General features: G+C 35.1%; 1 protein-coding gene, 1 long non-coding RNA gene and 1 pseudogene across 2 annotated transcripts; 2 read left to right on the top strand and 1 right to left on the bottom strand.

Moving 5' to 3' along the window:
• The first annotated feature begins 688 nt into the window (after window positions 1-688).
• On the top strand, window positions 689-5,781 carry LOC109082797 (annotated as a pseudogene).
• Window positions 5,782-9,248: 3,467 nt separating this feature from the next.
• On the bottom strand, window positions 9,249-26,315 carry LOC122142323 (fibroblast growth factor 10-like). The gene is made up of 3 exons (XM_042752487.1): window positions 25,642-26,315; window positions 10,072-10,175; window positions 9,249-9,431 (listed from the first exon to the last, which is right to left on the bottom strand). The coding sequence occupies exons 1-3, from the start codon at window positions 25,949-25,951 to the stop codon at window positions 9,249-9,251; spliced, it is 597 nt and encodes a 198-aa protein (XP_042608421.1). The 5' UTR covers window positions 25,952-26,315.
• On the top strand, window positions 9,297-11,027 carry LOC122142324. Its single transcript, XR_006158532.1, has 2 exons — window positions 9,297-9,368; window positions 10,728-11,027. It is a non-coding gene; the product is annotated as an uncharacterized LOC122142324 (long non-coding RNA).

Consider the following 26,315-nt stretch of genomic DNA (forward strand, 5'->3'; position numbering starts at 1 on the left):
TTTATTTACTGAGTCATTCGAAGACCCCAGTGGACACATCTGATACTTACAGGTAACTGACAGAAATAGAACAGAGATGGTCTTGAACAATTTCTAATGGAGTGGAGTGGCATGGTTTAGGATTTATGACAAAATAGAATCAGTTGAACAGAACTAGCTTTATTAAGCATGTCATCTACTTTGGTTGTCTGTTAGAATTAAATGGTATTAGAATTGTATTAAGTTGTCGTTTTATTGGTTGATAATCATGTTTCTGTCATTTTGTCACAAGACGTAAAGAAGTAAAAGAAAGTGAAAGTAATTTAACCTGCAGACAGACTGAAGACAAACCTGCTACACTGCAGGTGAAAATCTACATAAATAATGTAGAAAGACAAGACTATACTTGGTTATCTGTTTCTGCATCGATGTTTATTTCACGGAAGTATGTTTGTGGGAAAAGAAATTCATTTTCTTCTATTTCTTCCCTCACAAAATAGAGATAAAACAATATTAATATGGTAAATAATAAAGATAACTATTGATTAAACAGGCATAAATTGATATGAAGTTTAAAAAGTGAGAAAAAAAGTAAAAGTTAGGAGTAAAAAATAAATAGCCTTATCATTCTAATCAATATAAATATAATAATATAATAACTTATAAATTGAATTGTTTTTGTTTTTGTTTTTTGTAAATGAAAAGGCTTTGAAGAAGGGAAGAGAAATTGCAGAATCATCAGTTTCATCAAAAAGAAGAGAAACCAGGAGACAAAGTCTAACTGAACCTCCAGGTAAGACAATAAAAAGACACTTATTTTATTTATTTTGTAATGAAGTAGGCATAGGCACAATATAAATGTGTCTACATAACAGTGTGTCCAAAATTTAGATTAGTAACTTAATTAATTTATCTTCATCATTTCTCTTTCCAGCAATGTTATCCTCCAGTGGTCCACTGACTGAGGAGCTTCAGTGCTCTATATGTCTGGACGTGTTCACTGATCCAGTCAGCACTCCATGTGGACACAACTTCTGCAAGAGCTGTCTGAATAAGTGCTGGGACAACAGCCAGACCTGCAGCTGTCCTTACTGTAAAGAAGCATTCAGCCAAAGACCCGATCTCAAGATTAATACCACACTGCGAGAGCTCGTAGGTCACTGTAAAAAGAAAACACCTGAGAAAAAACCTGAAGTTCTGTGTGACATCTGTGAGGAAAGAAAGCTGAAAGCCCTGAAGTCGTGTGTGGTGTGTCAGAGCTCTTACTGTGAAACTCATCTGGAGCGTCATTTGAGAGTGACAGCTTTAAAGAAACACAAACTGATGGAGCCTGTGAGTAATCTGGAGGACTATATATGCCAGATACATGAGAGACCTCTGGAGCTGTTCTGTAGGGATGATCAGACATGTGTGTGTCTGATGTGTCATGTGACAGAACACAAGAACCACAAGACTATAACACTAGAACAAAAAGAAGAAGATAGGAAAAATTAATAACAAATTAACAGCTTTTAAAGCTTTTAAATGTCTCATATCATGAAGAATCAAATTTTCCCTGATCTTGTTAAAAAAAAGAGTTCACAATGAAAACATATTGTAAATCTCTGTTATGATAAATGTGTCTGTGTCTGTAGACTCAACTGATGAAGACACAGAAAGACGTGCAGCAGATGATTCAGGAGAAAATCGAGAAGATTCAAGACATCAAACACTTAGCAGAAGTTAGAAAAGTGAGTTTAAAATAACTGAATTAAACTTATATAAGTATTTATTATACATCATTTTGTTACGGTCCGCCAAGAGTGCACAGAGAGTTACAGTGACTCTACAAGTAACTTATCTATACTGCTGGTTACCATTGTTGAGGGTACCAATAGGTGAGAAGAACTAAGTGACTGACTTTAGTGCTTGCAGTTACTGAATTTAGCATTACTAGATTCGTATTTGTGGGAAGGCGGTTGAACATTCCTTCAGCCAAAACGAATAACTCGATTCGAGCTTGAACCTTCAGGAACTACTCTCTACTAAGTAGCGGAAGGATGGCTGAAGCAGTATACAGGCCGAAACAGGGAACGGGCCGGAATTCCACCCCAAACATGCGAAATGCTTGTCCATTAACAACTCACTTACCCCCATGTCGTTCCGAAACCCATAAAAGCTCAGTTCGTCTTCGGTAGCCAACACAATTTCGAGATATTTCGGATGAAAACCGGGCTGGTCCTGTGACTGTCCCACCTAGAAAGCTGCCAAATAAATAACAGAGTCAACATGTCCCGATAAAAGAGGTATGAAAGTCATCACTCAGAATACTCCATCTGCCATCAGACGTTCAATCTGGGTTATATGAAGCGATGGGAGACACTTTTTGTAAGTGAAGAAAAAATTGACAAATCTGATATTTTTTTAATCATAACTAACTGTCCTAGTTTGGTCTCGCGATGTCCTCTTTGTCCCCCGATGTGTGGCGTGACCGAGGTATTGGCTGTGTCTCACGGGGGATGCTTTGATAGTGCTCATTATGCAGCTGTGTCTGTTTCCATGATGTTTGACAGAGATGCTGTCTGTCATTTTTTCCTAAATCAAGATCAACCCAAAATACACATATGAAACAGCGTATCCTTGTGATGACGGATGATACAGAAGAGCAAAACACAGCACACATAGTGATATGCCGTTTTCTCGGAGAGTAGATCGAACACAGAGGAGACTGCTGACAAAGGAATATGTTGATTTTTCTTTGCCAAAGTCATTATTTTCCCCTCCAAAATGTTTTGTCTACGCTTACAAAAAGTGTTCCCTTTTAAAAGCTTTCATCTAACCCAGATTGCATTGTGTCCCATAGACTGATGTGTCAGTCCATGGAGTATTCTCATGCGATGTCCAGCTGCAATCATGCAAATCGGCTTTATGGACAAACAAAATAATACGACTTGACCTCCTGTTATGGCAGTCTTCTGTATGGGCCACAGTCTAAATTACAAGCCGCATCCCGGTTTTCATCCAAAATCCCAGCCAGCATCAGTAACTTGTGTTCCGAAGATGAACGAAGATTTTTAAAGTCAGGTTTGGAACGACAAAATTGGGGTAAGTTGATTAATGACAAATGACGCTTTTTTATATGGACATTGACCAGTTTGGGGTCGAGTATCCCAAGCCTCCCGGTCTGAATTTTTGTTTAAAAGCAATAAAAAATACACTTCATTTGAGAGGTTAAAAAAAAATACTGAAGTATGAGCAATAGTAACACTGATTCCTGTCTTAGCAAACATGAGCAATAGTAACACTGATTCCTGTCTTAGCAAACACCACTGATTATTTGTTAACTGACTGGTTGAGCAGAGAAACACAGAGGAAGAGAAAGCAGCCCGTGTTGAGCTCTTCACTGATCTGATCCGCTCCATTGAGAGATGGCAGGCTGAACAGCTGGAGATGATGGAGGAGCAGCAGAGAAACAGGAGAAAGAGCTGATTGAAGAGCTGGAGCAGGAGATCAGTGAGCTAAAGATGAGAAACAATGAGCTGGAGCGGCTCTCACACACTGAAGATCACCTCCACCTGCTACAGGTCAGTCAGCATCTCTCTGATCAGTGATAATGCAGTATATAACACTCCTCATGCTGAAGGATTCCTCCTCTCTCCTGCTGTAGATTTACTCATCCCTCTGCAGCCCTAGAAACAGCAGGAACTGTCCTGAGATCAGTATGAAGACTCATGTAAACCCTGAGAATATCCCTGAATCAACTGAATCAAACGCATAGACAATAAACACAACAAAAACACAAAAACCAGTACCAAATAAACCAAACACACATATACAAATATCTAATAAAGATCATAAAAGATCAGTAATAAAGAACGAGTCTCAAAGATTTTATGATGTCTTATTGTTGTGTGTTTCTACAGAGCTGAAGAGGATGCAGCAGTATGTAGGTACAGTGAGCTGTCTGCACTACACTCGTTTACATTCACATACTCACAGCTTCATTAGTGCATTACCATCTGATTAAAACATAAAAATATCAACATCATCACAGAACCTTTGGATTGTGAACTTGTGATTCATGTTCTTTGTTTTCTCAGTGGATGTGACTCTGGATCCTGATACAGCTCATCCTGATCTCATCCTGACTGATGATGGAAAACAAGTGAGACTTGGAAGCATTAGACAGAACCTCCCTGACAATCCAGAGAGATTTGATATATGTATATATGTCCTGGGAAAGAAGGGATTCTCCTCAGGGAGATTTTATTTTGAGGTGCAAGTGAAGGGAAATACTGAGTGGGATTTAGGATTGGTCAGAGAATCCATTAACAGGAAAGGGAAGATCACACTGAGTCCCAGTGATGGATACTGGACTGTGGGTCTGAGGAATGGTTATAAATATGGAGCCTTTGCTGGACCCTCTGTCTCTCTGTGTGTGAGAATGAAGCCGCAGCGGGTCGGTGTGTTTGTGGATTATGAGGAGGGTCTGGTCTCCTTTTATGATGTGGAGTCCAGCTCTCATATCTACTCTTTCACCGGTCAATCTTTCACTGACAAACTCTATCCAATTTTAAGCCCAACATTAAACAATAAAGGTCAAGACTCAGCGCCACTGATCATCACACCTTTCAATTACAATAAATGAATTAAATGAATTTACACCACTAAAGATCAAAATAATGCTTTTTGTTAAAAGAAAAAAAGAAAAAGAAAACTTTAAATGTTTTTGTGCTTCTACACAGACGGCACACAAACACCGAACTGAGTTCTCTTTCAAGTCTTCTTGCGCTTGAACAAACAAATACACCTTGCCAGTTTAAACATGCAAGTACAAAAAGACATGAAAGAGCTTAATTAGCAATGTTCACTTAAGACATAACCAACAGTTTTTTGAGGATACTTACCGAGACGGGTATTTTGACATAATTTTGGGTGTATTTGTCTGTTCAAGCACAAGAAGAGGGCTGTGAGACTCGGCTTTGTGTGCACACACAACACTACAACCGTTCTGCTCAACTGGGAGCACTAAGTCACACTAAAGTAGTAAAGCCATATTTATTCAGGTGGTTTAGAATGTTTTGTTTTCTTAATTTATGTTCTTCATTTGATACCTGATTATTTAACTGATCAAAGCTTTTATTAAATAAAGACACTTTAATGGAAGTGCACTTTTTTCTTTATTTCAGGTTTAGCCCCCTCTATTTACTGATGTAAATGTTTTGTTTTGAAAGAAGGGAGTGAATTACAATACTGACAGTGTTATAAATAAAACAGCTTGTTCAGTTCAGTACTGATGGTAACATTGTGTCAAGATTAGAAGCAAAACAATAAATAAACATCGGATCTTCATATTGATTATTGGTCACATGAACATGCAAATAATCAGTATTGGTTCTAAAAAAGAAAAAGAAAAATCACCATCAGTCGATCTCTAAAAAAAAACCTGGTAAGAGACAGGCTCATTCAGAGGGCAGTTCTCTTCTGGCTTTTATGAGTGAACACTGACTGACTGATAATTCCGGGCTGCATTACAAGTTAAGAAAAATTCTTTTATAACGGATATCAAGAAACCCAGACCACCACAAGACCAGGTGCATGCTAACAGCAATCACTGTGAAACAATGGCGTTCTCTACTGGAGACTTTTGGAAATTACTTGTCTACGTATTATCACAAGACTAAAATATAGAGAGAACTGTCTCTGATTCTTAAATTCACGTGTTTATGAATCATTTCCTTTAAAATATATTTTAACTTTACTTAGTTACCTCAAATCGCTTTAACTCAGTCTGTTTCTCCCATTCGTGGTAATATGAGTCAAACCGTCTTGGTATATAGTCTTGGGCTTATACACCAAATTAATTAATAAAGGTGTGGAACTGAAAACTTTTGTTATAAATAATTTAATTAAAATAATTTAATTTAATTATTTATAATTCTTTAAATTCTATTATAGAAAGATATTATTTAACAAAATACCCCAGCTGCATATCTTGAAAACAAACGCTTTTGTGTATATTATATAAAAATTATAAAAAAAAAAAAAATAATAACCAATTATATAAAATAAAACACATAAAAACAAAATTATATTTTTTTCTTCTGATATCACATTTATACTATAAAAATGCTCTTGTCATCAGTGACGTAATGACAATCTCATGGACAAAATACATATAATATAAAAAAAAACATTAAAAAAAAAATTAAAATAAATAACATTTAAAATAAAAGCAAATTAAATATAATATTTTTTAAAAACTCAAACAATTAGCAGCACACTAAAAAAAAACAATATTTTTTACAAAATAATTTTGGCAGGTCTAAGTTTTACTTAATTTAAAAGCTGTGGTTGCCAAGAATACTTTTGTAAAAAATACAGAAAAACTGTAAACACAATTACGACCAAAAACTGTAAATTTTACAGTACACTGTAAAAAAAAGTCTGTAGTTTTTACAAAATAATTTTGGCAGCTTTGGTTGCCATAATACTTTTGTAAAAAAAGAAACTGTAAACACAATTACGGCCATAAAACTGTAAATTTTACATACCCTGTTTTTGTTTTTTACACAAAATTTTTGGCCGCTGTGGTTGCCAGAATACTTTTGTTAAAAATACAGAAAAACTGTAAACACACTATTACGGCCAAAAACTGTAAATACAGTATGAAACGGTTATTACTCAAACAAGCAAATTTGAATGTAACCAGTAACTTTTCAACAATCGCACACTGCTATTAAAATCTGTTTTGTACCTTTATATACAACCAACCATATAATGCAGGTGGTAAAAGAGAAAGCCACATGAAGAAGTCGAAGTTCATCACAAGTAGCTTCGCCCCACAGCAAAGTTTATATATATATATATGCACAAAGTATTCATGCAAACACAAAACACCATCATGGTGACACACGATACTTAAACAATTCATAAACTTTCATAAAAACAGCAGAAGATGTACATATAGCCCAAATGTATAACTGATAACAAAAAAACTATTAAAAAACATCATTATTTAAACAAAAATAACTTTCAAATGTGGAGCGTCACACGGGAATTCTGGGAATATAGTTTACAGTTTTGTGACTGTAAATTATACATTGATTTGACTTCTTTTTTTATTTCTAAAAACTAAAATTAACAGCATTTTACTGTGTGAAATGTTCTGGTTAGAACAGTTTTCCCTGTATATAGTACAGTCAACTTACTGTTTAACCTATTAACACTTTTTTTTTGTAGCGTTTTTACAAAATTGTATTAAAATGACAAAGTGTACAATATGCTACAAACAAATCTAAGTTATAAAAACAATATTTATAATTGTAGCCATATTGTTATATCTAAGATGGGCAACCTGGTTCACATTATTTTTAGTGAGCGCCTCACTATTTTGCTGTTCATCAATCCCAAATTAGTTCAGCATAAACGGCTGAAAGTGACATACATAGATAACAGATAGCTTTGGATTTATTTCCCGTTACTTGTCTGTAAGTGGCCGAGTGTAAAGGAAATGGAACAACTATTAATACAAGTGAATGCAAAAGGTGTGAAACTAAACAAATGATTTGACGGAGTCAGTGAGCGAGTGGAAAAGTTAATGAGTGAAATTGTTTGTATGTTTAACTTTGTTTTGTGTGAGTTTGGGAGGGTGTAAACTGAACTTCTCTTTTGTGTCAGAATCAGCCCCTCCAAACTGAACTTCTCTTTCAGCTCACAATCATTTTGGGCTTTTTAAGTGTTGTTGTAACCAAACAACATCCAGGTTGTGGAAAGTTCATATTGTACATATTGTTCCAATAAAATGATTTTTACCATTAAAAGATAAATTATTATAGTAACGCTAACTAACTAACTAATTAGCTAACTAACAACTAAATCAATCAATCAATCAATCAATATATACTGCAGTGTTATTGTAATATATTATTTAAATCAAAATCACAATCAATCAATCAATCTCACTGCTGTATAAAATTTAAATGTAAAGTATTTATATACTGCAGTGTTATTGTAATATATTATTTATTATAGTTTTTCCAATAATATTTAGAATAAAATTGTATTTGTATATTTTATACTCATTTTATTTGAAAGTGTTAATAATTTTGTTATGTGCTATTTGTATTTTTTATTTTGTAATTGTGTGTGTGTTTTTAAATCACTACTTAGGTTTCTTGAATATTTTTTTTTTATCATTTTTAAAATTATTTCAGGTTCATTTTTTTTTTGTTATATTTAGTTAGTAATTTTATATTAAGTTTATATTTAGTAAGTAATTTTAATGATTCAATTTAAACTTATTTTAGTTAGTTACCAATGCAACATTTCTAATTCTAGTTTAAGTTTTTAATCTTATATTTAGATTTTATTATACTTCAGCTTTATTTCAATTAACAAAATGTTTTAAATAGTTTTAGTTTTTGTTATTGATAACAATATCCTTGTAAGACTGTAATATTTCTGCATTTAATCTATGATGTAAACTATTTCAAATAAAAAAAGCTCTTGTATTACAGTAATTCTGCAATACCTCTATTAATGAGAGTCAATAAGGGAGTTACAAAAAAGTATAAATGTATGAATTTCAGATACATTATGGTAATGAGACATGCTTATTTATCATGAAAGTAATGTTGCAATCCAAAGAATAAATAAATAAAACAGCCTTTTTTACTTTATGCAGATTTTGTTTGTTTGTTTTTTATTTTATGTTGACCTGAACATTTTGTAAGATTCACCTTCTGCTTCTCGTGAACATGAAACACATCACAAGCTGCTCTGCAGGAGGATAACAAAATCGATCGGTTATCCATTTTATATGCTTTTAATATGTTCTTTAGAGTATTTTATTTAAATACAATACAAATAAATAATTTAAGTGTTTCAAAGCAGTCCAAAACAGTTTTGAGAAGATATAAATGTCTCATATACATCCCCACTATCTCTCTCTCCGTGCGACGCGTGCAGCCTCAGAGGCGCTCATACATTAAGTCCATCAGAAAGAAATGAAAGCAGACGCTCTTAAGCACATGATCCTATTAAAGAGAAAACTCTTGCACACATAATCCATATTTTTAGATTACTGGAATGATGCATAATGGAAATGAAAGCCTGCATTCACAAATGTTTACCACTTAATATCAACTGGCATGGGGATAAAGTTTAATCTAGTGTCATGAACCAAAGAGCAAACACTGAAGCGTCCACAGAGAGTCACGTGCGGACAAAGTCTTTATCACCGATCTCTCTCCGCCCCATCATCATTAACAAAAAAAACAACACCATTATTAATAAGAATTTAGCAGCGTTCTTCCTGCCTGCTTTTCTCCCTCGAAGCGAAGAGGCTTTCCATGAGCACTCAGACCTACAAACATCTGGCGTTTCTTGTTCCTCCACTCCGCGGATGCGTAAGTGTTATACCCGTTCTCCTCGATGCGCTCCTTCAGACGGCAGTTTACACCATAGTTTCTCTGAAATGCATGAAACAAAGAGTTTTCACATTTCTGCATACCCACTCAAAATGGTTTTTGAAGCATAGCAGCAGTTTTCTGCTGGTCTAAGGTGGTTTGTCAACTCTAATCTAAATATACTGGCTATCCATCTGACTGATCATCTAGACCTATATATATATATATATATATATATATATATATATTATATATATATATATGTGTGTGTGTGTGTGTGTGTGTGTGTGTGTGGTGTGTGTGTGTGTGTGTGTGTGTGTGTGTGAAATAATATTGTCTTTATATTATGTAAGAACTTAAAATTAAAATTAAGTAAAAACTACAAACTGATAGCAAAACAAAACTGTAATAATGTCAAAGTGGTGAACTTTTCCTTTATTTATTTATTTGTTTGTTTGTCTGTCTATTATTTTTTTCACCAGCACCCCCTTATCAATCAATCAATCAATAAATCAATCAATCAATCAATCAATCAATCAATCAATCAATCAAACAATTATATTATCTCATTATATCTTATCATATCATATCATATCATATCATCATATCATATCAGCACCCCCTTGTGGCCCCCTACAGATAAAATAATTCAGTCATATCATGATTTTTATGAATGGTTTAAGGTTTAGTGCAGGACACTCACCGCTCCATACAGTTCTCCCTTCTTACTGATAGCCAGGTAGAGGTTACTCCCGATTCCTCTGATGGCAACGATCCCAACATCCACTGATGTGATCTCCAAAATACCTGAAATACACAACATGTGAACTATTAATGAAAGAATATAGAGGCTTTTATTCGAAACAGAGCGAAGCCTGCTTAAAATGTTTTTAATACATATTTTCAGTTTTTTATTTTTCAGTTAAAGTTTATTGATTTTTATAATAGTTCTAATAGTTGTTTTGTTAATATTACTATTTAGGATAAATTTGAACAATTAATAATGGTTTAATTTGAATTTAATTGTAATTATTTAATTATTTTTATGTGGTTTTAATTCAGATTTGGCTAGCATCCACCAACAAATACTCAGAGCAACATCTTGAAACCATGGCAGTGACTTTTGCATGCGCAAAAATCCCTCACATTTTCTACAGCAAGTCATCAACATTTTTCAGTTGTGCTACAAAAACTCAACAATGAATAGCATTTCTATGGAACAAAACAAACATGTGCATGTGTGGGTTTGTGTGCAGAGGTCAGAGGTGAAATTAAAGTTTTGGGTGACCTTTGCTCACCTGCACATTTTAATTCATCTCCTAAATAGCGAACACACACACTCTCTCTCTCTCTCTCAAGGGAGCATGTGACGCCTGGCTATCAGAGCCTGATAACCTCAGCGGTTGCGGGTGTGAACCCTGCAGCTGGAGTTGTAGGGGTTTTGTTGCGTCTGCCCTTTGATCAGCATGAAAGTGTCGAAAGATGCTTCTATCATGACAGCTAAAGTCACCACTCAAAACAGTTCTGCTGCCCCCCGGCGAAGAAGAAGATGCAATGGATGCTTCCTCTGTACAGCTACTCACGGATCAGCAGATAATTAGCAGCAGTGAAAAATCAACTTTGTCTCATATGTTTGTACTGAATAAAAGATGAAAGTCATTTTTTTGTTCTAAATATATATTTTGGTTTATATACACATATTGTAATTATATATGAAATTTAAAAAAATATATATTATTGAATTAATGATTAATGATACATATAGTAATTTATAGTATTTAATATATTATATTCAGCACACTAATCTGTACACCTTACAATATTTAAAATTCATTCATACACACATATAAATAAATAGTTACTTGAAAAAATTATTAAAAAATACAAAAATAACAAACTAAAATAAAAAAATGTAAAAACTATAAAGTAAAAAATATATATAATAAAAATAGCAAAAGCACAATGAAATTACTAAAACTTACTAAAATTAAAATCAATATGGAAAATATAAAAATAAAAAATAATTCAAAATTACAAATCCAAAAACTTTGGATTTTTACCGTCTCACTTGATACCTGCAACCCGAGACACCAATGGAGCCACTTCACACACGCACACACACACACACACACACACACACACACACACACACACACACACACACACACACACACACACACACACACACACATAAAGTGTATTTTCCATTCAAACACTGTCATGCATATACATATATATATTTGCATGACACGTACACACACACACACATTTATATTTTATTATAATTTTTCATTATATTATATGAAATGATATAATGTCATATTGCCATAAGTATAATAACGATAATAAATTGGCCAAATTTTCTCTAATTATCTCCAATACATCTGAATGTATAGATATATATATATATATATAGATATTAAATTATATATATATAATATATTATATTATAATCCAATTCAAATATAATTTCTCATATAAACATAGATATAAACCCATTTGTACTCTATCAGCCCCAATTCAACCTCTTCTTTCAGTAACATAAATGTATCTGTACTCTAGTGTGTGAACAACATCTATCTGTGTATGTGAGTTAGCGAATGTGTGTGTGTCTGTGTGTGTGTGTGAACTCATGTGTGTGTGTGTGTGTGTGTGTGTGTGTGTGTGTGTGTGTGTGTGTGTGTGTGTGTGTGTGTGTGTGTGTGTGTGTGTGTGTGTGTGTGTGCGTGTGTGAAGTGGCTCCATTGGTGTCTCGGGTTGCAGGTATCAAGTGAGACGGTAAAACTATCTGAGTGCTCTGTGTCCTCTCAGCGCTGGGATGAAAGCATGAAAGGAAGGAACAACACAGACAGGATGACAGTGAGACGGATTAGAGAAGCTTCAATGATCAGTGATCAAAGACGAGAGAGACAACAGCAGACCGGAGCTCACTGCAAAAAACTCAATGAAGCTCCCACACACACCCATTCATTCAGATCCGAACCACCAACATGTTCACGTGGAGCACAGATACAAGGCTGATGTACACGCATGTCCATCTGCCATATGTTTGTACCACACACATACACATTAACCAGAGTCCCACAAGTAAATCCACAGTAAAGATACACTGCTGGTCAAAAGTTGACTGAAACCATTTTAATCTAAATGTTGATGCGAGGAAATGCTAAAAATTGTGAAATTTCTTAAAAAAAAAACTAGTATCCATCATTTCAGTGTTATAATAGTTAACTATAATAAAAACATTTTTGCTACTTGAAATACAATATAAACGTTAACTGATACGTAATTTATTTCAGCTAGTTGCCTAAGAAACATTACTCACTTGAATTTACTTGAATCTAGTTTAACTTGATGAACTAAAATAACTAAAACTAAAAATGTATATATATAATTAAAAAGCTAATAAAAACAACAAAACTAAATCACTAAAACTAAAATTTAAATAGTATATAAATTTTTATTTACATATCTATATATCTGTATCTATCTATCTATCTATCTATCTATCTATCTATCTATCTATCTATCTATCTATCTATCTATAAATTACATTTTTATTGAAAGTTAAAATAATATCTGAATAGTATCTAAACACTGCATTATACACACTGAAAAATTGTGTATAAACAATTCTCACATAGAAACTGTTAGCAAATTTGACAAATAATTACAATGAATTGGCAAGTAACACATTGAATTAAATGGGAAATTTTGAGGTAGAAAGACTGAAATTGTGTTTTCTTACAAAACATACTCCAATAACCTTTGATTTGCTTTAAAAATATTTTAAAAAACTTTAAAAAATATTTTTAACAGCACATCTTCCTCCCTCAGTGGTGGTTAAAAAGCATCCCAAGATGCACCTCATAAAATTGGCTGATGTATGTTCAGAGTTGCAGAGCTGGAATCTAGACAAAGATGAAGCTTAAATATAACAGTAATTGCATAACAGTAAACGTTTTGGTTACAACATAATTCCCTTACATCCATTTGTGTTCTTTCATAGTTTTGATGACGTTATTATTATTCTTAAATGACAAAAATAGCGCAAATTTCTACAGTGAGCCTCACGTTGAAGTTCCATGCCAGTGAGGCCACACTGAACTAACCACAAAAGAGAGCTTGGAGAACAAGCCAAGCTATTACAGTAAATGTGTTTGCAATCCCACCTCCATTTAATGCATACAAGCCAAACACCTGTGAGAGCGACTGGAATGGAGAAAAACCTCAGCAGATGTCGAGCAGCGCACCAGGAGGTCAAGTTTAAACTGGGCCTATTGGCTGGTTTTTCTTTGCATGCTGCCTTGTTTTCCTGAGCACGTCATGCTCTGCTGCACGTTACTAAACGCTGCATCGCTGGCTTGCAGTAGTTTGCGCAGACGTGCATTTTCCACAGCACTCTGCCAAAATCAACTTTATTTTTTTTTGTGCTGGCATTATGTCTGGTGCCTAAAAAAGCAAAATAAACAGTTGTAGTTTTTGAGACCGAGGAAAACAGTATTGCGCAAAGCATTGCATCATGCCTAGCTGTCACTGATATCGAAGCGTTTGCGTTCACTTTATTGTGTTGGTGGAGTTGTGAAGCCATCTGTGGCACACATGGCAGTGATCTTCACTGTACTGGTGGTCTCCTGTACATCCGGCTCATGCCTGAAGCGTCCTGACAGCTTCCTGAGACAACTACAAAGAGGATGTTTGAAGACATGATAGTGGACTATGGTTCAGACACAACAAATAAACCATTCTGTCATAGCTTCTATTTAGTCTTTTCTTGCATATGAAGAAATCAGACTATACACAAATAAGCAAAATAAGTACTTAAAGTGTCCAAAAAACATGGTATTACCACTGTACATGTTAAAAATGTGATTTACCTTAGTATATGTTTGGAAAACAACACAAAACATGGTATTACCTCATGCTAAACATAATTTAGTATATGTTGAGAAAAACATGTATATTTTAAAAAAACATGGTATTACCATTGTATATAAAAAAAACATGGTATTAGCATTTTACATTGTATAACGTATATAATATTGAAAAAAAACAAAAAATTAGGTATTACCAACGGTACACTGTACAAAAAAACATGTACATATTAAAAACATGGTTAAAAAAAAAACATTACAACTCCACTTTACACGCAAAAAAAAAAACATATTAATACTAAAAAAATTATAAAAAAAATGAAAAATTAAAAAAAAAAAACAATTCAAACCCAAAAAACATGGCATTCCCAAAAAAAAAATAAATACAATCAAAAAAAATATATAATTAAAAATAAAAACAAAAATATGGTCATTACACCAATGCATTGTTGAAAAATAAAAACAAAAATATGGTCATTCTATGGTACTCCAATGCATTTAAAAAAATACTATGCTAGTACCATGTTAGTTCTGACCGGTCAAATTTTTACCCAAGTGACGTACTGTCACGCCCATGGACTGTCTGTGTCGTGTTTTGCCCCGGTTTCTGTTCCTGTTTGTCATTATATGGTCATGTTCCTGTTCTCGTTCTGTCTAATCAGTCATTCTGTTCACCTGAGTTCCTCTCTATTATCTTATTATCCCATGTATTTAGTTCCAGTCTGTTGAGTCTTTTTTTTTCCGGTTCTAAAGGTCAATGTACTACGTGTGTCTCCTAGCTCCCCTATGTTTCCTCCTGTGGATAATTAAAGACTGTTCTGTGTGAAAATCCCTCATTTCCTCGCTTCTCACAGTAGACAACCCTGACACATACTTTAATCCAGTGCACAGATATTCAGTAAACATCACTGTCTGTTTGTTTTACTAATTGTCTTTTTCAGCATGTGGTTTAGTTAGCATGAACCAGTATTAGCATTAAACACCATTCCAGTCAGACAGACAGCAGACTCCTGCTTTATCAAACAGCATCAAGATACACGTGGGACAGCTTTACATTGGAATCCCCATAAAAGCACATAAATCTGTTGGAGTCTCTCACAAGGACAGACCAGACGCTGCGTTAAACACCCCCACTGCGCTATAACCATCAGGACTTTTACAATACAATTCAATCTGCCATACTCAGTGTAGAACACCAGCAAAGTTGTAGTTCAACGTCTGACAGTTTTAGCATAGAACAAATAATGCTAAGATCCACTGAGAGATGTTCATATTCAGCCAGTTTAAATCTAATAAAATTACAGTTGATGTTACAGCCGTGTAAAAAAAAAAAAAAAAACATTTTACTTATTTTACTTAAGTAATGTGGACAGGATGAAAATAAGTGAATAAATGGCAATAAAAATAAATAAAACTGATTGAATTTTAAAAAATAAGAGTTATTGGTGTTATAAGCTGAAATATAAAGTCATTTCAGAAGCATAGTTATATATTTCGATAAAAAATTAAAAAGGTAAACCAAGTTTTCATTGGAATATTCTGCACTGATTAAACACTAAAAACAAAACTCAATTTTGATTTTGTGTTGACTTTAGGATATGTTTCTACCTGATGTGACCCTTAACAATTGCTTTTCATAACTTAATGTATTCAGAATTATATTGAATAACATTTTATTTCAATGCACTCTACCTTTTAAAAGTTTGGGGTCAGTTTTTAAAGTTATTTTTAATGAAAGAAATCTCTTATGCTCACCAAGGTTCCATGTATTTGATAAAAATACAGTAAAATCGGCAATATTGTGAAATATTTTCACAATTTCAAATAACTGTTTTTTATTTGAATATATTTTTAAATGTCGTTTATTCCTGTGATGTAAAGCTGAATTTTCAGCATCATTACTCCAGTCTTCAGTGTCACATGATCCTTCAGAAATCATTCTAATATACTTATTTGGTTCTCAAGAATCTTTTCTTATTATGATCAGTTTTGAAAACAGTTTGCTTAATATTTTTGATTCTTTGAATAACAGAATGTTGAAAAAATTTAAAAATGAAAATAGTTGAAATAGAACATTAACATTATAAATTTATTTGTCAGTTTTGATCAGTTTAATGCACATTTGCTTAATAAAGCATAATTTCTTGAAAAATTAATTAATCTTTTTGTACCTTAATGTTAGAATGTTTTTTTCTTTTTATCAAGATATTAGATGATTTCTTTCAGCATTATATTAACATAATGATCTGCATCTAATGAAACAAATTCATTCATGTATTGGTGACATGAGCTGTTGAAGTTGTGCATCGTGGTCATCCGAGTGATGTCACGCCCCCCACAGACCCATTGTTTGTGTTTTTCCCAGCCAGCGGTGTCTTTTCAAATGTGTGACATCATTCAGCAGCATAAAGGCCAGTGTTTCCCATCATGTCTTGCCTCAGGACAGCATCACTACTGCAGTATTAATTACCGCCAACACTAGATCTCTGCTATAAAGACTAGTGTAATTTCACCCGCTGAAGATTATTCTTTTGTCGGAGCCTATTGCTGAACATGAAAGATGCTCACCTTTGATGTGTTGCTGGCGATATTCACATCACGCCATTCATGAAACACTGCCTGCAGACTAACAGTAGCTGCTCTGTTTCTGACTCGGATGTAGAGTAATGTTGGAAATCACGCACAGGATGTGATGCACTACACACAAATATGTTTAAATGTATTTTTACATTGGAAAAAGAAAAATCCAAGCCTCTATTGACCATTGAAAAAATCTCAAACTGCATATTGGTTAAAAATGCAGGTATTGGTTGAAGAAAATGGTTAAAGGTATTGCATTTTATACAGAATTTTATATATTCATCAGTTAAGTTTCGTTAATATCTCAATTGTTTCTAATTGACTGAATTCTCAAAATTAAATTGAGCTTGGAGTCAGTATTTTTTTTTCAGCAAGGATAATTAGAATAAAAGTGACAGTAAAGAAATGTATAATGTTGCAAAATATTTATATTTCTGTATTTTCTTTAGTCAAATTTATGCAGTCTTGGTGACTTTCAAAACCATTAAAAATCTTACCAGCCCCAAACCTCTAGAAATCCAGTGTTTCAGAAGAGAAATCAACAATGACTTTGCTCAAGGTAATCAACATGCAATCAAAAGTCATACATTTCTCTTCAAATTCATTCTCTACCTATTTTTACTTCTTTCAGGATAAACATCTGAGATAACGTGGATATGGTGGAGCAGTAACTCTGGGATTACATGATCACTGACACATTTGTTTTGCTCGTTCTCACCATCAATAACTTTAACCAAATGAGGTGTTTGAGTCTCTCAGGAGGATCTTTAGGGTTGGTTAAAGTTGAGAACAGTTAAGTGAGAACATTATGCTTTACTGCTGCTGTTCCACACACACACACACACACACACACACACACACACACTGTAAGCTCAGTCCTATAGACATAAGAGTAACCAGCTGTGCTGTGCACCGCTTAAATTGGCTACTCGCTTGTGAATAAATGAGTTGTGAAATGTAAAAAAAGACAGAGTTAAAATGGCACAGAGCTTTAACACTTAAACACTGTTTCTAAGGCATATTTGCTATTACAAACTTAGCTTACCAATGCAAAACACACTGACCCACTGACTGCTAAGGTATTCCACGTGGTTGACAGTGCATTGATATTGGCTGTTAGGATATTCTGAGTGGTTGCTAGGGTTTTGCTAGGTTTGCTAAGTCAATGATACTGCTCGTATTCTTCCGTCAGTGTGAGTGTGTTCTTCCAGCAGGCGGAAACGGTCTGATCACCTAATGATGATTGCTAATGATGTTTGACGTTAGCTGGGTGTAGATTTGCCAAATCTGGCTGAGTGCTGTTTGTCTGTTGTTTTATCACAGATGAGAAGGAAACTCACACACACACACACACATGCACGGATCTGACAGACATTTCCTCTCAACGCCTGATCACCTCTGAGGGCTTGATTACATGTTCCACAGTGATGTCTGATGCTACACAAACTGCCTGGTACATTTCCATGCTGATCTCAAATGAACTAAAACACATTACAACTAGAGTGTGCACTTTCTTAAATATTTAGAAAAAAAAGATTTTAAAATATTTTTTTACAAAAACAGTGTTCAAAATAGAAGCTAAGGAGGTCAGATCAAACTGTTATTGCTCGGAGGATGCTCTTTTATAGCTCAAAAGACTTTCCATTATGTTTTATGATAAAAAGAAGAAATATAAATAGACACTGTAGCGTGGCCACACAATTTAAAGTTTTCATTAGAAGAAATAGAAATAAAAGAAATAAAATCCCCAAAATCCCCAAACCCGTTTGGCGTGCCGATGAACTCCGGTATTCCACTTTGATTGCCTCAACTCTTCCTTGTGCAGAGTCTGATACATCCAAAGATACCAACACAAATTTCCTGGTGTACTCCCCAAGGATTGAAACTCAAGCGATAATGGTTATAGTCCAAAGATGATTTCAATTATTCCATGCACAGCAACTCAGTTCCGCCATTTCTACCTGTCTCTCACTTCCACAACTCGACTACCTTCTTCTTCTCTACCTGTTTTTTTTTTGTCTCCTTTTTCAGACCACAACATTTTTTCATCATCTTTTATGATTTCCATTCAGATAAATAAGTATAATTATCATCATTCATTGATTTAAAAAATCGTTATTTATTTTACTATTTATTTATTTATTTATTATATTTGTTTGTTGAAGGTGATAAAGTGAACAAAAATCTGACAGCTTCAGAGTGTAATGATCCATTACACTCTCTCTTTCCTCTTCCACGACCTTGGGGAAGTCGTGACCTAATGGTTAGAGAGTCGGACTCGTAACCCAAAAGGTTGTGGGTTCGAGTCTCGTACCTGCAGGGATTGTAGGTGGGGGGAGTGAATGTACAAAGCTCTCTCCCACCTTTAATACCACGACTGAGGTGCCCTTGAGCAAGGCACCGAACCCCCAACTGTTCCCCGGGTGCTGCAGCAAAAAAAAACTGCTGCCCACTGCTCCGGGTGTGTGTTCATGGTGTATGTGTGTTCACTGCTGTGTTTGTGCACTTAGGATGGGATAAATCTTAATCCACTGCAACTTTCACTTTCTCCTTGGGAAGTCAATCCATGGTTGGCATCAAAACCCAGAAAATATTCCTCGTCTATGGATTCCAGAAATATTTTTTTTTTAGCTGTAGTGTAGCAAGGTTTGAGATTACACACACACAAGCATTCCTGACATCTTCACCAGTGCTTTCGAAGACCACCTGATAGTTCACAGGTCCTAGTTTACATACAATCCAGTAAGGTTCTTTCCACTTCTTAGCCAGTTTAATGATAAAATGATGTACAGTAGTGCACTTGTGGAAAGTTTCTTACCCAGACTTAATCTTTACATTTGTAAGACACTTCCCTTCGATTTTTATCATAGTTTCTTAGCTGACTGAGGCGTGCTCTCTTAGAACTGATTTCAACATTTCTTCTGAAATTGTTTCAGTCAGAGGACAGCCTCATAGGGAGGGTGTCTGAACAAACTGCAATATCTGCCTGAAGTATTCTATCCACAGGACTCTGAATTGTCCTTCCAGTGTGTAATTCTGCAGGTGTCACGCCGATGATTTCTTGTAAAGCAGAGTTCAATGTAAATCTAAATTCTGGAAGATAGACGTCCCATTTTTTGTGATTTTCTTTGACATAAGATGCCATCATGCATTTCAAAGTTTGATTTACCCGTTCGTTCATATTGGTCTGGGGATGATACGCGGTGGTGAGTTTTGGAGTGACTGTCCACAGAGTTCTTGAAAAACAGCAGAAACAAACTGGGAACCATGCTCTGAGAGGATGCAGGTTGGGACTCCCCATCGTTTCAGCATTTCCACTCTGTGGATATGTGCAATGGTTGGAGATGTTGCAGCATGCATGGTGAAGATCTCGACCCATCAGGTATGATAGTCCACAGTCATTAACACATACTCATTCTGTTGAGAGCTGCGAGGAAAAGGACCCATAATCTCAACTCCTAACAACTCATTAGGGCTGTTAACTATGTTTTGTTGCATTTTTCCTGCAGGTTTTTTGTTGTCGTATTTCAGGACCTGGCATTTTTCACAACTTTTGATGAGCACACCCCCGGCCATAACGCAACAGTATGAAGTCTTTTGTATGTCTTAAAAATTCCTAGATGACCACTGAGAGGATTCTTGTGGTAAGCTTTGAACACCTGGAAGGTAAGTGAGGATGGAAATGTATATGCAGTAGTGAAAAAAAACCTGTGTCTTTCCGTACAACTTATCCTCCAAGACTGTATATTTCTCCTCAGCTTCTTTGTCTCACCCTGCTACTGCCTTAAACAATTTCTCAATCTCAGGATCCTTGTGTTGTTCTTCCCAAATGAGGTCGGCAGTGAAAGGCAGGTCATCCTTCTCTTTCTTTGAAGAGAACAGGACACATCCAGTGGTGGTAGGAATCCGGGAGAGAGCGTCAGGAATAACATTGAGATTACCCTTATGGTACTCCACTATGAAATCAAATTTCTGTAACCTCAGGGCCCATCTTAACAGACGATTTGTGGTTTTCTGGGAAGTCAGGACCCACTGCAAGGCAGAATGATCTGTGATTACAGTGAATCATTTTTGTTCCAAATAATGTTGCCACTTTTCTAGGGCCCACTCAACAGCGAGGCACTCTTTTTCTGTGGCAAAGTAGTTTGTTTCTGATTTAATTAAGGTTCTGCTAGCATATGCTATCACTTGTTCAGTGTCAGCCCCTGTTTTCTGTGCAAGAATTGCTCCAAGACCGGTCTCGCTCGCATCGGTATAGACAGTGAATGGAAGGTTTTGTTTGGGATGGCCAAGGACTGGGTGTGAAGTCAAACATGCTTTAAGCTGATCAAAAGCCTGTTGACATTCAAAAGACCAAATGAAAGGATGCCCCTTCTTCTTCTTCAAGTCATTCAAGGGTTCTGTGATCTTGGAGAACCTTGGAACAAAACAATGGTACCATCCAGACAAACCAAGAAATCTTTGTACCTCTTTGAGGCTTTTGGGGACTGGATAAGACTGAATGCTCTGAACTTTTCCAGGATCTGCTGTGATACCTTTGGTACTCACAATGAGTCTCAGAAACCTGATTTCCTACAAGCAGAATTTGCTTTTCTACATGTTAATTGTGAGACCTGCTTGATGTAGTTTGTTAAACACCTTTTGGATTTCTAAGAAATGTTGGGACACAGAAGAGGAGTAGATGATAATATCATCCAAGTAGACAAGACAACAGAACAGTGACCCCGTAAATTTCCCAAGACCAACTCCATTAGCCTCTGGAAAATAGCTGGAGCATTTTTAGCCCAAAGGGCGTTACATTAAAGTGATAGAGGCCAGATGAGGTTATGAAGGCAGTCTTAAACTTGCTCCCTGGGGCCATTTCCATTTGCCAATACCCACTGTTTAAGTCAATTGCTGTAAAAATGACTGAACCAGCGAGGGACTCTAGAATCTCTGCAATTGAAGGAAGAGGGTAAGCATCATTTTCAGTGAATGAGTTAAGCTTTCTGTAGTCCACACAAAATCTATGTCCGCCATCTTTTTTAGGGACCAACACCACGGAAGAAGATCAACAATAATGTGATGGTTCAATAATACCTGAGGACAACATCTCAACATCGTTTTTTTTTTTTTTATGTTTTTTTTATGACAAAATTTTGGATATAATGTTCATAAACCCTTTTGCAAAAGCCCCACCTTATTGTTTTATTTTTTCAGGCAGGTTCCTTTTTAACCTGTTAATTCAGTTCCAGTGTTCATCAAATAATTCATCAACCGAAATCAAGACAGTTCAAATTCCAAGTCACACACTTAAATGTCAAGTTCAAAGTTCGTGTCCCTGTTCGGGCACTACTCTGTAGCATGGCCACACAGTTTAAATAACTGTCAAAAAAAATATAATGACACCACTCAGCGCTTAAACCAAATAAAGGACACTCCAAAAAAGTTTCAAAATCAAGAGTTATTATTTCACTTCGTTCATGCATACAATTAACAAAATAATTATTTCTGGGCATTCGTAAAAAAACAATACACGTGCAAAAATACTTCAAATCACAGTTTCATAACGAGGAAATAATACAATTAATCAATCAAACAAAGTTTAAAAAAAAAAATATATATATATTTGGCTTCTTTTGTCTAGGGCTAGGGCCTATACATTTTATTTTTGAGATTCAATGAGGGATTTTGCGCAAGAATAATTAGGCCAGCAGTCTCCTTTTTCAGACCACACCCTTTTTTCATCTTTTATGATTTCCGTTCAGATAAATAAAAAAAGTACAATTATCATAATGAATTGGTTTGAAAATTCTTTATTTATTTTACTTATTCATTCGCTGAAGGTGATAAAGTGAACAAAAATCTGACAGTGTCAAAGTGTAATGATCTGTTGCAAAACAAATGAGTGAATAGTTCTCCTATACACTGTCACTCTCAGAAAAAAAGTACAGAAGTTGTCACTGGGATGGTACCTTTCCAAAAAGTACACTTTTGTAAATATACACACATTATATGCACACTTGAGGTACTAATATGCACATTGTAGGTACTAAGATGTACAATAAGCACATTTAGATATTAATTTGCACACTTTACACTCTCAGAAAAAAGGTACAAAAGCTGTCACGGTACCTTTTTAAAAGGCACACCTTTGTCCCTAAAGAGTCCATATTGGTACCTTAAAGATAAGAATTAGTACCTGAAGTGTACATATTAGTAATTAAAAGGTACAAAAGTGTACCTTTTGAAAAGGTACCGCCCCAGTGACAGCTTTTGTACCTTTTTTCTGAGAGTGTAGGTACTAATATGCACATTTTAGGTACTGATATGTACCCGTTTGGTACAAAGGTGTACCTTTTGACAAGGTGCCGTCCCAGTGACATCTTTGAGATATCTCGGCATATCTAAGCCCTGTTTGAGACCTTGTTGGGATCTCTTTTGAAACCCAATAGGAGATATCCCGGGCTCTTTTTGTCAAGGGATCAATCTGAGAATCAGCAGACATCTCACTGCTGTCTAGCAGAAAAAAACTGAGACATTAAAATAAAGTTTGATTTATAAAGCACCAGACACAAACAACCACATATGCCTAAATCAAGATGCCCCGCACCCACACACACAGAGGAAACAGGAAGACCCTTAACTACAAATCACTAATAGCACCAGACAAACACAAACACAAACACACACTCACACACACAGAGGAAACAGGAAGACCCTTATCTGCACATGGGCTCCATATGAGTAATGGCTAATTAACTTGTTCCATGTAAAACACCGAAAACACATTGTGCCTCTCCCTGATGGGCTCATAATACTTGATAAGAAACCAGAAACAATCTAATAAAAGATCCATGACTCTGTAAGGTTTATACAGCCATTGCAAACACAAGCGTAACCTTTAATTACATTATAAAGGATGTGTTTCCTCCTTTGCTGTGTCAGGGAAAACATTTACGGCAATATGCAGGTTAATTCCTCTCAGGTTTTTGGGTGTCAGGACATAATTATGCATTTAAAAGGATATCACAGCCAACAGCACCTTCCTTTATGGCCCATTAATTTTGTTTGTTTTATTAGAGTAGCTAATTAAATTCATGGGGTTTAAATATTAATATTATTCCTGTGTGGTTCATTAAGACAGAACAGCCTACACGCTGAATTTAGTTTTGCATCAGGTGTTTTGCCTAGATATAATTTGCAATAATTTGTCATTTGCAAAAAGTTATTGCAGGTTATAGAAATGTCTGTAGAATAGAATAGGAAGTCGAATAGGCTTTTTGATTTGATTTATATGCATGGGAATGCACATGAGAAAATCTAAAAATCATCAATTATTAACAATTTTATTGTTAAAAAATGTTTTACAAAAGTTATTAATTTAATTATAAAATTAAAGTTTACTTATAAAAGTAATAATATTCCTAAATGGATTCCTGGATTTTTATTTTAATTCATTAATAAATGTATTAATTTAACTAATTTGACCAATAAATGTAATAATTTAATTTTAATTTAATTTATTTTTTCAATTAATTTCATAATTAATTACATTTTAAATAATTAATTTCATGTCACAATGTTCAATAGTTTTGCCTATAATGACATAATCCAGAAACTCTATTTTAACCTCAATAAATACAATAAACTAATATATATACATATATATATATATATATGGGGTTTTAAGCCAGTTATTTCTATCTTTTGCTGTAGTGTGTCAGTAGAAAATATCAGTTTACATTTCCAAACATTCATCTTACCATTAATTAAAAAAAAAATAATCTAGTTAGATTTTAGAATGCACAAGCAGTCTGACAACAACCGGTGCTCCACATGGAGATCTGATCTCACCATCATCGAATCTGTCTGTGATTACATGAAGAAACAGATGAAACTGAGACAAACTAAATCCAGAAGAACTGTAGCAACGCCTTCAAGACATTTTAAGAAAACTGCCTTCAAAGCAGGCACTTGTGTAAATATGCTTGTGCAAATATGTGTAAAGTAAGGATGCTTTCAAAAATATTGTCAAAGTAAGGAACTTCTATTAACAAAATCAATATGTGTGATAAATTGTTGTTGTCAGGTACTGCTTGTGCATTCAAAAGGTTTCTCAGCGTCTTGACTAGATTATTATTAAAATGTCTCAATGGCAAAACAGACAGATTCGATGATGGTGAGATCAATGTAAACTGGATACCGGTTTTCTACTGCTTGTGCACACTACGCAACAGATTAAAAAATACTAAATGTGCCTAAATGTAAACTGATTTTTCTACAGTACATGTATAACAGATAGTAACTGGCCAAACAGAAAATATATATAGACTTTGCATAATGTATATGTATATATATATATATATATATATATATATATATATATATATATATAGATCTCCATGAAGAGAGCATTAAAGTGCTTTCAAACCATTAGAAGCTTCATTAAACATTAGATATTTTCAGATACATTAACAGTGCATCAATACATCAACTACTGATCTGTTAAGCATATGATAGGCAATTAATAGAGTTTAAAACTAATTAAATAGCCTATAATTCTCCATCCTCTCCCTTCTTCTTATTATTATTAACATCAGATTTTTCTGACGTAATTTAAATCTAAATAACACTATTCAGTTCATAACTTCCATTACCAACATTATTGCATGATTAGTAATTGTAGTAATTGTAATTTTAAGTGTGCCTTTAAACCTGATCAATGCATTTTCTTAACAGCTAAGGTGATGTATAAAGTTTCCAAACACTCGAAATCGTATATTTACTGAATTTTTTCGGAATAAACGGAGTGCATAGGCTATTATGAAGTGACTCACTGTTGGGATCGTCTTTGCTCTTGGTGCCGTTGACTCTGCCGTCTTTCCCGATCCTAAGGAAGAACTTCTGGAAGGAGAAGAGTTTCCTCTGGCGCACGTCTCCCTGGAGGTGCACGTAGCTGCGCACATGCCGGCCGGAGGTGGAGGCGGAGACGGATGAGGAGTTGGCGACCCTGAGCGCCCGCTGCACGGGACATGCGCTGCGGCAGGACGCGAAGATCACAGAGACGGCGAGAAGATAGACGACACACACCGACCAGCATGCAGACACACTGTTACTCACTGTCCATCTCCTCATGGTACTTCTCATGGGACATGCTGCTCAGTGAATGTGCATGGATGCCTCTCGCTCCAGAGAACTCCACTTAAGACCGTTGAAGAAAGCATGAAGTTGTGGAATTAGGCTGAGGAGTGAGTCTGTAAAGCTTCTGATGGAAATATAAAGTGCTTTATTAATCCCATTTGGGAATGATTATCATGGCAGCACTTATTCCTCCTGCGTTTCCAGGGAATGTGTGTCAAAACGACCCTGTTCCTGGCATCCTGTCTCCTGATGTGATCTCCTACCTCCAGGAGGTTCACAGAAAAGCTGCTGTCTCTCTCTTGGCTCCTCACCCCTCCCTACTCCTTGTCTGTCATTCTAGGTCCCTTCCTCCATGCTCACACTCACACGC

This window comes from Cyprinus carpio, chromosome A5 (genome assembly GCF_018340385.1).
Source record: "Cyprinus carpio isolate SPL01 chromosome A5, ASM1834038v1, whole genome shotgun sequence".
NCBI lineage: Eukaryota > Metazoa > Chordata > Actinopteri > Cypriniformes > Cyprinidae > Cyprinus > Cyprinus carpio.

What these genes read in the sequence shown, in the direction of transcription:
- LOC122142323 (XM_042752487.1), bottom strand. Translation starts at nt 25,951, where the DNA reads ATGAGAAGTACCATGAGGAGATGGACAGTGAGTAACAGTGTGTCTGCA. An exon ending in GAGCAAAGACGATCCCAACA is followed by an intron (nt 10,176 to 25,641) that starts GTGAGTCACTTC and finishes TGTGTATTTCAG; the next exon opens with GTATTTTGGAGATCACATCA. An exon ending in AGGGAGAACTGTATGGAGCG is followed by an intron (nt 9,432 to 10,071) that starts GTGAGTGTCCTG and finishes CATGCATTTCAG; the next exon opens with AGAAACTATGGTGTAAACTG.